This window comes from Schistocerca piceifrons, chromosome X (assembly GCF_021461385.2).
Source record: "Schistocerca piceifrons isolate TAMUIC-IGC-003096 chromosome X, iqSchPice1.1, whole genome shotgun sequence".
NCBI classification, from domain to species: domain Eukaryota; kingdom Metazoa; phylum Arthropoda; class Insecta; order Orthoptera; family Acrididae; genus Schistocerca; species Schistocerca piceifrons.
The window spans coordinates 24201149-24215103 of NC_060149.1; the positions used below are offsets into that span (position 1 = coordinate 24201149).

Sequence of the window (13955 nt, forward strand, 5' to 3'; positions counted from 1 at the left end):
AAATTAGCGGATAGTATAAATTTCGGCTCTGGCCATTTTTTGTGTTGTCAAGTGTGCACAAGGAAGGGTGCCGTTAATAGGTTAGGTCGACTTTGAATTCCGGTGTCTTGCTATGGAGCCATTTAATATATCATCCTCATCGATCGATATTTAGCGTATCACATCGCCAGCTCATTTCATTCCAGCAGCAAGTATTTCAGTTCGTATGATAGATAGCATCATCGATCTCTAAGATTAAAAAACCTGCAGAAAATGTTAATATCATTTGCGTAAAGGCTGCTCTTCTGGTCTAACACTGGAGAACGAATTGAGGTTTGAGATTTCTAACTTATATCACGCTTGTGAGCAGTCATTTAACACTGCAGACAAAAAATTACACAATCAAAGCCACCTAAGTGGTAAATTTCGTGATGCTTCACGCACAGATCACAACCCAACTTATAATTTCCCGTCATATGTATCAGTATTTCTCTACTATGTTAATAAATGCAACGGCCGCTTCATAACTCAGTGCGTGAAGAACTGTAGACGAACGAAACACAACAATTAGTGTCCTGGCTATAAGCACTGAGAGATACATTTCGTTTTGATGTGCTGACACAACCGTTACACTGCAGTTACAAAGTTATTATAAATCTGTATAAACGTCGCTTCAAAAATTGACTTTGACTTTATGTCAACAAGACATGCATTTCTCTCGGGCTTCATTTCTCAAAAATGGTTCAAATGGCTCTGAGCACTATGGGACTTAACATCTGAAGTCATCAGTCCCCTAGAACTTAGAACTACTTAAACCTAACTAACCTAAGGACATCACACACATCCATGCCCGAGGCAGGATTCGAACCTGCGACCGTAGCAGTCGAGCGGTTCCGGACTGAAGTGGCTAGAACCGCTAGGCCACCGCGGCCGCCTTTCATTTCCCAGTTAAGCAAGATCCAACTAGTTTGACGTGAAGGTACTCCCCCATTTTAATATCTGCATTTGTGAGAGAAACTCTATGAAACCACTTTGCCCGATATCTCTTTGCTTTCCAGTAAACTTGCGGGCGATTACATAAAAAAACGTGAAATATAAACATGTGCAATAAGTGTGGCGGGAATCTAACATCTCAAATTTAGGTACATCCATAAGACTATCCACGGACACAAATGTCCGCTTACCTGCAGATATATGAAACAATTCCGGAATGTTTGCCTGCCAACGTACAACCTGGAACCTGGCCACTATTTCATAGCGTCTGTGTTGGCGTGGGATGCATTGTATAGATGGAACTGATGCTGACATACTGTTATTCTTTGAGCGAGGGATTCGAGGTGCCACCAATGCACCCACAGACACGTCAAGTACAATTACCGACTGATGATGGGATCGCATAAACCAGTCACCAAAGATAGTTACATCTCCTAATCTCAGGTTAATAACTTACAGTCTCTGCCTATTGGGGAGACACAATGACTAACTCATTAAGAAATCAATGGCACAAATGTAGCGAGCGTTCCTCATAACTCGGAAATAGTAATCTTTTTGTAGATAAACTGGACACAATCCAATTGGCTGCATGAAAACCACACGCTTTATCGTGATTTTCAGAGCATCAGTGTTTGAGAAACAGTTCTCCTCCCAAATTTTTGACGTTAGATGCAAGAAGAAAAGGAGTCCAAAATCTCCAACACTGTTTCGATTTAAGAGTTGAACAGTTTACAATTTACCACAGAGTTATATCAGTCTAAGAACCGGGGGAAGACTCTACACGATGAGGAATGTTGAAAACTTTGTTTGAAAGACAATGAGAAAAGCTACTTTTCGAAACCCTATACAGAATATTAAAAAACTTAGACATTAATTGGCCAGATTGGGAGGAGCTTTGGAGGACACTAACATTGATCACTAAGTTTAACTTTAAATGAGTTACTATTTGTCACGCTGAATTTATAGCTCTGGAGAAGTCAAGGACTCAGCCACAATACAATAACATCATTTATACTGGCTTTGCATAATATCTTACTCCAAAATCATAATATACCCGCCGCGCGGAGTAACCGAGTGGTCTAGGGGCCTTGTCACGGTTCGCGCGGCACCCCCCCCCCCCCACCCGTCGAAGGTTCGAGTCCCCCCTCGGGCATGGGTGTGTGTGTTGTCCTTAGCGTAAGTTAGATTAAGTAGTGTGTAAGCTTAGGGACCGATGACCTCAGCAGTCTGGTCCCATAATGCCTTACCGCAAATTTCCAATTTATACATACCCATTTCACAATACGTTTCCATAGATTTGTTATGAATAACCAAAGTTACTTAAAATATACTATCTAATCAACAGTATCTGTAACTTATTAGTGCACATTAAATTTACCGTCCAGATGGATAAGCACGGCAAGCTATCATGCTTGGATTTTTTGGTTGAGCGGAAGGCAGGAGGCCAGCTTGGTCATTCAGTGTACCGGAAACGCAACACACACTGATCGGTACTTGAACGCCAATACGTTTCCACCACCCTGTACACAAGAAAGCTGTCCTGAACACGTTGGCTCATAGAGCCAATATTATCTCTGACCACGACCACGTACAGTCTGAATTACAGAACGTAAAACGTGTTTTCGGGGAAAATGGATAGAGCAAAAGCGACATCGCTAACGCTTTCAAGGGCCGCCGACGAAAGACACCTGGTGAATCAGCAGAAGAGGCCAAACGGACTGTATTCCTGCCATACTGTGGAGCAGCTAGCAGTAATTTAGGACGTCTGCTGCAGAAACATGGGCTATGACCAGTGTTCCGGCCCGCCCCCAAGATATGAGATATGTTGTGCCCTATTAAAGACGACATTGCTCTTCGAGTGTCCGGTGTGTATGGTGTACCCTGTGAATGTGGCAGCATGTACATTGGACAGATAATTCGCACGGTTGCGAAGCGTTGTACTGAGCACAAGAGCCATGTAAAACAAAGGGAGCTTGACAAGTCGGCCATAGCGGAGCATTGCCTAGAAAACGGACATAAAATACAGTTCGAAAATACAAAAGTGTTGGCTCATGTGTCTACATATTGGGGCTCCGTTATGAAGGAAGAGGCCGAGATTCGTTTAAACAACAATTTCAACAGAGACCAGGGATACACACTCAGTAGGGCATGGGGACGGGAGTTGGACATCGAAAGAAAGCAGAGACAGATGCGCGACGCGGGAGCGGTAGTTTCAAACGTGGCGCCTGCGCCTGGCGTCACCTGACGTCACCGGTGCTGCCACGGGAATAGCTCCGCTAGCTGCCACATTGGGTCGATCTGATTGGCTGCTGATGATGTCATCATGCCTATACAAGCGAGAAACCGTAGCAGCCCCGGCAGTCAGTGAACGCCTGACGACGATGGCCCTCGAAAGCTCGAGGATTTTATTCGAATTGACGCGGCTGGAAAACTGAGAGCGTTTTATTTATGTATGCCGTCGCGAAAGACTCCGAGGACGCAAGGTAGTGATGTTGGACGTTGGAATCTAAAACAAAACCGAGATTTGAACTCATCCCGGTACTGTTCCATTGCGTTCAGTTCGTAACCCTGGGCAGGCCAGTTCATTTCAAGACTGCTGTTGTTAACAAAGCATTGGCTCACAGATGCGACCTTATGACGAACTGCTCGACCACTGTGCCTCATTCGTTTCAACTCCCTCCGCACAATCGTTGTGTTGGTTGGGCTACTGGTAGCACTCTGAAATTCACCAGTGATTCCTTCCGCTGGCTTAGAGAGATTTTTTACAACCACCCGCTACAATGCACGACACTTCCCGTCCATCAGTACATTACGTCTACTTGGACTTGATTTAGGAGTGTCCAGATACTTTTGATCAGATACTGCTTCATGTACTGGATGAGTAAAATTATAATCCATAAGAAATTGAAGTGCCACCCCGACCCCTCTGAGACGTCTGGACCACCTGTATTACATGTTACCTGCAAACACAAAACTTGAAATCGTTGTCCAATGGATTCCAGATTGTAGAATTTGTAGGCCTCAGGTCTAAAATGCTCGCGTACGTCATGAAGTTGAGACGGACTTAAGACCTGCAACATGTTGCCACAAGATCTATTATGTTTGGAGGTCACATCGAGTGCTTGCGTGGTGGAGGAGGCAAAATTGAAAATTTGTGGTAAGGTCTTATGGGACCAAACTGCTAGGTCATCGGTCCCTAAGCCTACACACTACTTAAACTAACTTTAACTTACACTATGGACAACACACACACACACATGCCCGAGGGGGGACTCGAACCTCCGACGGGGGGAGCCGCACGGATGGTGACAAGGCACTTTACCTAGTGTAAGGCGCATGTGGTGTTTACCGTAATACCGTCCAAAATAGGACTTTTTCCTGATGATAAACAATAGCTGCTTGGACACACTATTCGCTTCATTCTTACTAAGTAGTCGAGCATATGCGTCTATGTGTGTGCTTATATTATGTGTATGTATAAGTGTGTGTGAGTAGGAACGAAAGTTCGTGCGCACGTGTGTGTGTGTGTGAGAGAGAGAGAGAGAGAGATAGAGAGAGAGAGAGAGAGGGGGGGGGGGGAGGGAGAGATAGAGAGTAATATATGATTTTTTTGTTATGATTTTGTAAAGCTCTATCAGCTAATAATTCTTGTGTAAGTGTTGATATGATATATGAAGTTTTTTGAGAGACCCCATCCCAGTTTGTAGAACAGGATTTGTATAAAAATTAATGCAGATTTTCAGTGAATGACATTTTATCTGAGACATTTCTATAGTGTTAATTCTAGTGTCGAAACTTTATATTACTGTATATAAAAAAGTTAACACAGACTAATAATGAATAAAACTCTTTATAATTTCTGAAGCACTAAAATATGTGTACTCAATGGTATTAGGAAGTGTCCCCTAATTCCTTGAGGCATATAGTGTGCTTCACACATATTACCATGTTTCAGTTCCTAGCCATTCAGTACATAGATAATTAGTAGAAAATTAAACTATGGTCTCAGGGTTGATAACTTGACAAACTGCTACTCGTGTGTACATGAGAAAATGGTGTCGATATTCAAACTGTGGTGAAAGGTCAGCAGTGCTTGAATAATGGTGGAATCACCATTATGATACCAAATGAAGGAGAGGAAGCAACGAGACATACTTAGAAAGTACAAAAAGTGACAGAACACTAAAATAGTAGAAAACGAAAATTCAACCGTTTTTTGGGGTCTAGTCCTTAATAGACAAGCTATGAAACGTTAATGTAATTCTTAGAAAATGTTAAAACATGTAAGAAATTGGAAAAATATCCAAAATTGGCAAAGTAACTTACGTATCAAAGATTCTAAGAAGTGTAACGATCAGGAGTAAAATGCGAGTAGAAACCTCGTGACACTCGTAGAATACTTATTAAGTGCGAAACTAGTGAAAAATATGTGGAAGTTGCGAGAAAATGGCTTCGTGCAATATTCGGACCATAAGTTGATATGGACGTAGAAAACGTTTTGGGTGCTAAATTTACAGTGGGAGTTGTATAATCGAAAGTGTTTTGTTAACTGGATGGAAGAAGCGATTTTTTTAAGTTAATAGGACATGTATGCTGAGAGAGACAAGTAGATGCATAAATCATAATGAAGAACATGATATTCTAGGGTACAAAGAGATTATAGAGTTCAGGGAGGTGTTTAAACACAGGTGGCATTGCAGAAATTTCTACGGATGAGATCAGATTTTTACAGTATTTCTCGGTGAAAAAAGCTAGTTTGTAATTTCAGCCAGACTTGGATTTCTGCTAGACACTCCATTAGTGAGTGCCCACGTTCGTTTAGGCTCACGGGTTAATCGGAGATACACTCCTGGAAATGGAAAAAAGAACACATTGACACCGGTGTGTCAGACCCACCATACTTGCTCCGGACACTGCGAGAGGGCTGTACAAGCAATGATCACACGCACGGCACAGCGGACACACCAGGAACCGCGGTGTTGGCCGTCGAATGGCGCTAGCTGCGCAGCATTTGTGCACCGCCGCCGTCAGTGTCAGCCAGTTTGCCGTGGCATACGGAGCTCCATCGCAGTCTTTAACACTGGTAGCATGCCGCGACAGCGTGGACGTGAACCGTATGTGCAGTTGACGGACTTTGAGCGAGGGCGTATGGTGGGCATGCGGGAGGCCGGGTGGACGTACCGCCGAATTGCTCAACACGTGGGGCGTGAGGTCTCCACAGTACATCGATGTTGTCGCCAGTGGTCGGCGGAAGGTGCACGTGCCCGTCGACCTGGGACCGGACCGCAGCGACGCACGGATGCACGCCAAGACCGTAGGATCCTACGCAGTGCCGTAGGGGACCGCACCGCCACTTCCCAGCAAATTAGGGACACTGTTGCTCCTGGGGTATCGGCGAGGACCATTCGCAACCGTCTCCATGAAGCTAGGCTACGGTCCCGCACACCGTTAGGCCGTCTTCCGCTCACGCCCCAACATCGCGCAGCCCGCCTCCAGTGGTGTCGCGACAGGCGTGAATGGAGGGACGAATGGAGACGTGTCGTCTTCAGCGATGAGAGTCGCTTCTGCCTTGGTGCCAATGATGGTCGTATGCGTGTTTGGTGCCGTGCAGGTGAGCGCCACAATCAGGACTGCATACGACCGAGGCACACAGGGCCAACACCCGGCATCATGGTGTGGGGAGCGATCTCCTACACTGGCCGTACACCACTGGTGATCGTCGAGGGGACACTGAATAGTGCACGGTACATCCAAACCGCCATCGAACCCATCGTTCTACCATTCCTAGACCGGCAAGGGAACTTGCTGTTCCAACAGGACAATGCACGTCCGCATGTATCCCGTGCCACCCAACGTGCTCTAGAAGGTGTAAGTCAACTACCCTGGCCAGCAAGATCTCCGGATCTGTCCCCCATTGAGCATGTTTGGGACTGGATGAAGCGTCGTCTCACGCGGTCTGCACGTCCAGCACGAACGCTGGTCCAACTGAGGCGCCAGGTGGAAATGGCATGGCAAGCCGTTCCACAGGACTACATCCAGCATCTCTACGATCGTCTCCATGGGAGAATAGCAGCCTGCATTGCTGCAAAAGGTGGATATACACTGTACTAGTGCCGACATTGTGCATGCTCTGTTGCCTGTGTCTATGTGCCTGTGGTTCTGTCAGTGTGATCATGTGATGTATCTGACCCCAGGAATGTGTCAATAAAGTTTCCCCTTCCTGGGACAATGAATTCACGGTGTTCTTATTTCAATTTCCAGGAGTGTATTTTGGTGTTTTGGTAATAATGATTACAAATGGTAAGATAAATGTCATAGACGAAAGTGCAGATTGAGCTTGCGATGCCACTATCAGAATGTACGGTAATATTTTTAGACCGATGGACGTCTGGAAAGCGGCTATCGCGTGTAATAAGCCAGAATAGCTTTGCTATGTAGTTCAGACTACTACACGGAATTACTGAATAAATATTGGCGATGGCGTACAAGAAATCGAATGTTAAATGAATTCTGATTTTCATTAACAAAAATAACCTCTTTGAAGTGACTGAACAGAATGCACTAACTGGTGTAAGTTAATCACGCCTAGCAGTGGAACAACATTTACGTAACACAATATACACACACATATGATAAACACTTGAACTTGCTGTAAATTAGATTGACCTACACCAACTGTCAGTGATGATTTTAATGTTACTGAATTTGCATTGTACTCAAGGTACAATGAGTACTGTGGTGGCAATAAATTCTTTAATTGAATAATCAATGAACACTATAGAACTGATAGTTACTAGAGATGTTAAAAACATTGCTTTAGAATCATTTTGTTCTAATGAAACTGAATGAGTTTTTACGTTGATAATGTACTTAAAAGCCACCACATCGAGTTGAACCGTAATTAATGTGGCACAGTACCTGTCGTCTTCTGTCAGTTGTATAATCCGGCGTTTGTTGGAAATTTTCGGCGTTAACTCCGATTATATCCTCTTGTTGCATTAATACGCCAATACTGACGTAATATATCCTTATTACTGGTATTGCTGCACACACAGTGATGGATTTGGGATAATAATGAACTAATTTCTGTAAATAATTGATGGCACTCGTGGAATGCACTTTGAATCACAAACTTATTATTTCACTCAGACATTACACTGTACAGAACTTGACTTGATAAATACATAAACTGGTTCGCTACGGATAAATATACTTGTTATGGCGGCGGTATAAAATGCACTGTTCATAAAAACACTGTCGTACGATAACTACTAGTTCGTTGCTTGTGCTGGCGTGAGCTCATCAATGGATCTCATATGGTAGTAAGATCACATTGCATCATTAGCTGCAGACACTGGTCACTTCATACCTTGCTGCTGGTCGCTGCAGTCAGTCGTAAATTACGCAGACTTCCACAAGGCGTGCCATGTGCTTTTTGAGCGGGAACAGCAACTATATCTCTCACAATATATATAAAACTAATATTAAATTAATATTTTTACTATACGTAACAATATTATCCTAGTTTAATGCTTCTTTATTTCGTCGTCCGAGCGCAGCGCTATTCGGATACTGTCTTACTCGTAGCGCTATTTCATTTGAATGGCGCCAGGCGGAAGCACCTGTGCTTTTGTTTGCGTAACTATTCAACAGATGGCATGAGCATTCACGTATTCAACTGCTGCGCCTTGGCTATGCTTCGTTGTGGCATTACAAGCTACTGAAAAAGGAACTGGGAAAATATTGAGGAATTGAGATATTAGCGGAGACGTGGAGATTTAAAGCAACACAGAGTGACTGAGAAGAGTAGACCCTGGCCAAGGTTTTGGCAGCTTTAAAGGGTTTCCAATCTCCACTGACTTCGTATTTGAGTCGCTATTGGAGCTCGTGTTGGATCTTGTGGTTTAAGAACAGTGTCATTGTATTACCGCCGTAACGCATTTCTGCAGTACGCGTTCCTTCTGAAGCCACAATTATAGTGGCACTGGAGTAGCTACCCAGTACGTTTGTGTCGGCAGCCAGCCTGGCGGCGATCGCGACGCCGTTCGGCTGCCTGGCGTCGGGCCCGCTGCTGGACAGGTTCGGGCGCAAGGTGACGCTGCTGCTCATCAACGTGCCGGGGCTCCTGGGCTGGCTGCTCGTCGCCACGGCGCCCGACGGGCCTTCCTTCCTCGCGCAGCTCTACGCCGGCCGCATCTTCACCGGCATCTCTTCCGGCATGGCCAGCATCCCAGCCACCGTCTACGCCGCGGAAATAGGCGACAGCTCTCTGCGCGGCATGCTCGTCACGTGGACGTCCGTAAGTAACCGATCCTTTTCTGCAGTCCAGACTAGAAGTACGCGTAGGCAACATTTGATTAAGAGAGAAGAGAATTTGCGTCCGTGTACATCTACATTTCTACTCCGCAAGCCACCCAACGGTGTGTGGCGGAGGGCACTTTACGTGCCACTGTCATTAACTCCCTTTCCTGTTCCAGTCGCGTATGGTTCGCGGGAAGAACGACTGTCTGAAAGCCTCCGTGCGCGCTCTGATCTCTCTAATTTTACATTCGTGATCTCCTCGGGAGGTATAAGTAGGGGGAAGCAATATATTCGATACCTCATCCAGAAACGCACCCTCTCGAAACCTGGCGAGCAAGCTACACCGCGATGCAGAGCGCCTCTCTTGCAGAGTCTGCCACTTGAGTTTGTTAAACATCTCCGTAACGCTATCACGGTTACCAAATAACCCTGTGACGAAACGCGCCGCTCTTCTTTGGATCTTCTCTATCTCCTCCGTCAACCCGATCTGGTACGGATCCCACACTGATGAGCAATACTCAAGTATAGGTCGAACGAGTGTTTTGTAAGCCACCTTCCTTGTTGATGGACTACATTTTCTAAGGACTCTCCCAATGAATCTCAACCTGGTACCCGCCTTACCAACAATTAATTTTATATGATCATTCCACTTCAAATCGTTCCGTACGCATACTCCCAGATATTTTACATAAGTAACTGCTACCAGTGTTTGTTCCGCTATCATATAATCATACAATAAAGGATCCTTCTTTCTATGTATTCGCAATACATTACATTTGTCTATATTAAGGGTCAGTTGCCACTCCCTGCACCAAGTGCCTATCCGCTGCAGATCTTCCTGCATTTCGCTACAATTTTCTAATGCTGCAACTTCTCTGTATACTACAGCATCATCCGCGAAAAGCCGCATGGGACTTCCGACACTATCTACTAGGTCATTTATATATATTGTGAAAAGCAATGGTCCCATAACACTTCCCTGTGGCACGCCAGAGATTACTTTAACGTCTGTAGACCTCTCTCCATTGAGAACAACATGCTGTGTTCTGTTTGCTAAAAACTCTTCAATCCAGCCACACAGCTGGTCTGATATTCAGTAGGCTCTTACTTTGTTTATCAGGCGACAGTGCGGAACTGTATCGAACGCCTTCCGGAAGTCAAGAAAAATAGCATCTACCTGGGAGCCTGTATCTAATATTTTCTGGGTCTCATGAACAAATAAAGCGAGTTGGGTCTCACACGATCGTTGTTTCCGGAATCCATGTTGATTCCTACATAGTAGATTCTGGGTTTCCAAAAACGACATGATATTCGAGCAAAAAACATGTTCTAAAATTCTGTAGCACCAGCAACGCCCCCAATTCTGCGACCAGAAATACGAGTGGTATACCAACTTAAGCCCGTAAAGGGCCATCAAACAAAGTGGAAACATTAAAACCGTACAGGGTGATTCTGCGATGATATTACGAACTTTCAGGGACGATGAAGAAGGGCAAATGTATCAGGTATGTGATCCTGGCCCGGGAACGACCGAGTCGAAAGTTATCAGCGAAAAGCCACTCGAGTTCCACTTTAGCGTCGCACAGTGCTCAAACCAACCCTGATCATTACGAACGGAATTCCCGCTGAGTACTCCCCAGTGCTCTGCTAATTTCCCCTCCGTTGGTAGATTAATAAAGGCGCAGGTAATCCTAAGCCTATGGTACAGTAATAACGAATACAGTTAATCTGCATAAGTTTCACAAACAGCTATATTTACAACAATTGTTCAAAATGGCACCCCCGACTTCATGGCATCGGAGCACAAACTATTGTTATACCCATTCTAAAAGCCCTGGTCTCATTTCGACAGTGTCGCAGGCAGCGAGAATTGTTGCCAGCTAATCCTCTTCCATCTCGATTGGCGTCTCATACACAAGATTTTTACATGCCCCCCCAAGAAGAAATCGATTGGGATGAGATAAAGTACACGTGCTGACCACGAAACAGAACCACCTCTGCCTATCCACTTTTCAGCGAATGTCTGATACAGGTGTTCATGAACTCTCAGTCGGAGGTCCATTGACGAACAACCAATGCTCGCCAGGATTCCCTAAAAATACAGTCTTAGCAACAACAGTACTAGTACATTTATTCCACAGTCAGAGATATCATAACGATTTTAGCTTATAGCTTTCGACTCAGTCATTTCCAGACGAGGGTCCCTGAGACTTCAGATTGACACATTTATTCTTCTCCATCATTCGTGAAATGTTGTAACATCATCACGGAACACTCACCCTGGTAGCCATGCGAGCTATCATGACTAATTCCGGGACCGGGAGCCGGCCGGAGTGGCCGAGCGGTTCTAGGCGCTACAGTCTGGAACCGCGCGACCGCTACGGTCGCAGGTTCGAACCCTGCCTCGGGCATGGATGTGTGTGGCGTCCTTAGGTTAGTTAGGTTTAAGTAGTTCTAAGTTCTAGGAGACTGATGACCTTAGAAGCTAAGTCCCATAGTGCTCAGAGCCATTTGAACCATTTTTGAACCGGGACCGGGAGGTATGCCAGCACTCAATTTTTTCTTTTAATCTCATTTTGTTCGTTATTGGTCATTGTATTTGTTCGGAGCGGACGTCCTAAGACGCTTGTTCAAGTTCATAGTCGATCCATTCACTCAGTTTTTTTGTTACAGAGGGCAGTTAATTCTCTAACCGAACACGCTGAGCTACCGTGCCGGCATCCCTGAATCGAATCCGCCCAGCGGATTAGTGGTGAGGGATCTGTCTGCCAGTCAGTCTGGATGTGGTTTTTAGGCGGTTTCCCACATCCCTCTAGGTAAATACCAGGATGGTTTCCGTGTTCTGTCTAAGATACACGCGACGCAAACATTTAGAACACTTCCTCACACTTCCACACTGAATTTACTCTAAACACAGACAAATTTGGTACACTACTTCTGTCCTGGGGGCTGAATACGAGACTGATGACCCCCGAGCTTCATGGCCTGTCAGTAGTAGCGAATTGGGGTTACGGGTGCAATTTTGATATCGAATTGATATGCAAATTAGTTAAATTGATCAATTAATCAATTTAACCTGCGCTGCATGTCATTTGACCATTTTTTTCCGTTGCTCTGTCGGGATGCATCGGTTGTGTGACATAACCTGCGTTCGACTCGAATACAGCTGCGTGTTCTGTGTATGACGTAGAGCATTGTGTACTTGTGATTGTTAACAGCAAACCTCTCGGTCATCAGAGGACTTCCATCCTGTTTCGACACATTCCTCTAGACCAACGAAGATTTATACGACGCACTCCATTCCCCTACGGCATAAAATCAAGTCTTCAGTTTTATAACTACGGTGATTCTAAGTTAGTGACAGGTGTTTGTGAGGTACCACAATCTCCGTGTATACATCTGCTTGACAGATGTCCTCTTTACGGACATAGTGGCAGAATGACGTGTAATTTCACATGGCAAACACCGCTGCTATGCGTTTGTCCTTTTGTTTGTAAGAGGCATTCCCCGTTACTAACCATCATTTTATATAGGACTGACGCGAGCATAATATAATTTTTGAAGCGGGGGTATACACCTCTGGAAAGCTATATTGTACGTGTATCACAAGGAATCGATGTTTTAAGGAAGTAGTTTTTCATTTTACAGTTTATCACCGTAGTTTATCGTAGAGAAATCTGCAAGGAGAATCTATGTCATGCGCTGGAAATATATTTCTTACATTGGGATAGTAACAGCGTTGTATTCCATACGGCTAATAGATCGGAAACCGCAACGCAGCGTGTTTTAAGTGCAGAACATTGTAGCCTTAAGAGAGCATGTGTTTATGCTCTCTCTTACCAATATCTTCTTGGTAATGACCCCAGACACTAGAACAATACTTTAGAATTGCTAGCGCAGTTGATTTACGTAAAACGCAGCAAACTCCGTCCGTCTGGAGCTCCATCATGCATAAAAACCACCCGTTTCTTGTTCTTAACCGTCTGTTATATCATCACGACAGTTTAATATCTACTGTACACCGATAAGGGGTGCTAACCTCCTCGACATTCGCACATCTGGAGAAATCTTGTGCTCTTGGATGAGTGTGGGAGTTACAGCCTCGGTTCGCACTGTTCCTGCACGAAACGTGGAGTGTAGCGGTCTACTTTTGGTCAGCTGCAGAGAGAGTTGGTCAAAGACAATGCCAGGAGATCTTTCAGTCTCTAACTTTATCCTAAGAATGCGAAAATGCCCTGTGACTCCCATCCTCATAGAGAAAGATCGTAAGTGACGCACTATGATCAAAGTTCTAGAGATATGTAGGTCTCTTTGGTGTACAAGGGTTGGAACTTTAATAGTGGCAACTATTTATGTACATCTCGTATAAAATAGATACGTGTTCCCAACTTTTACTGACCTTCAATGTAGTCATAGCATTGCGTATAACACGTTGCTAGCGATGTGGAAGTCGTAGGATACTCTTAGCAGTACCAGTTGTGTTGACAGTTCGAGCGGTGCAGTCTATTGCCCGACGATTTTGTGGCAGTTCTGAAGCGAATGCCATGAAGTGCTTCCTTCGGTTTAGAAATCGAGTTGAACTCACGAGGGCTTACGTCAGGTGAGTGCAATAGGTGGTATAGCACTTAGCAGCCCCAACAGTCAAACAAATCAGTAACAGCTTGCACTGTACGTGCTTGAGC

At 44.8% G+C, this 13955-nt stretch overlaps 1 protein-coding gene across 1 annotated transcript in view; it reads left to right on the plus strand.

The window, feature by feature from the left end:
• Positions 1–13955, plus strand: part of LOC124721886 (facilitated trehalose transporter Tret1-like) — a 353067-nt gene that overhangs the window by 290155 nt on the left and 48957 nt on the right. Inside the window, exon 4 of the mRNA XM_047247038.1 lies at positions 8991–9271. Within this exon, the coding sequence (XP_047102994.1) occupies positions 8991–9271 (281 nt within the window). The remainder of the gene's footprint in view (positions 1–8990; positions 9272–13955) is intronic.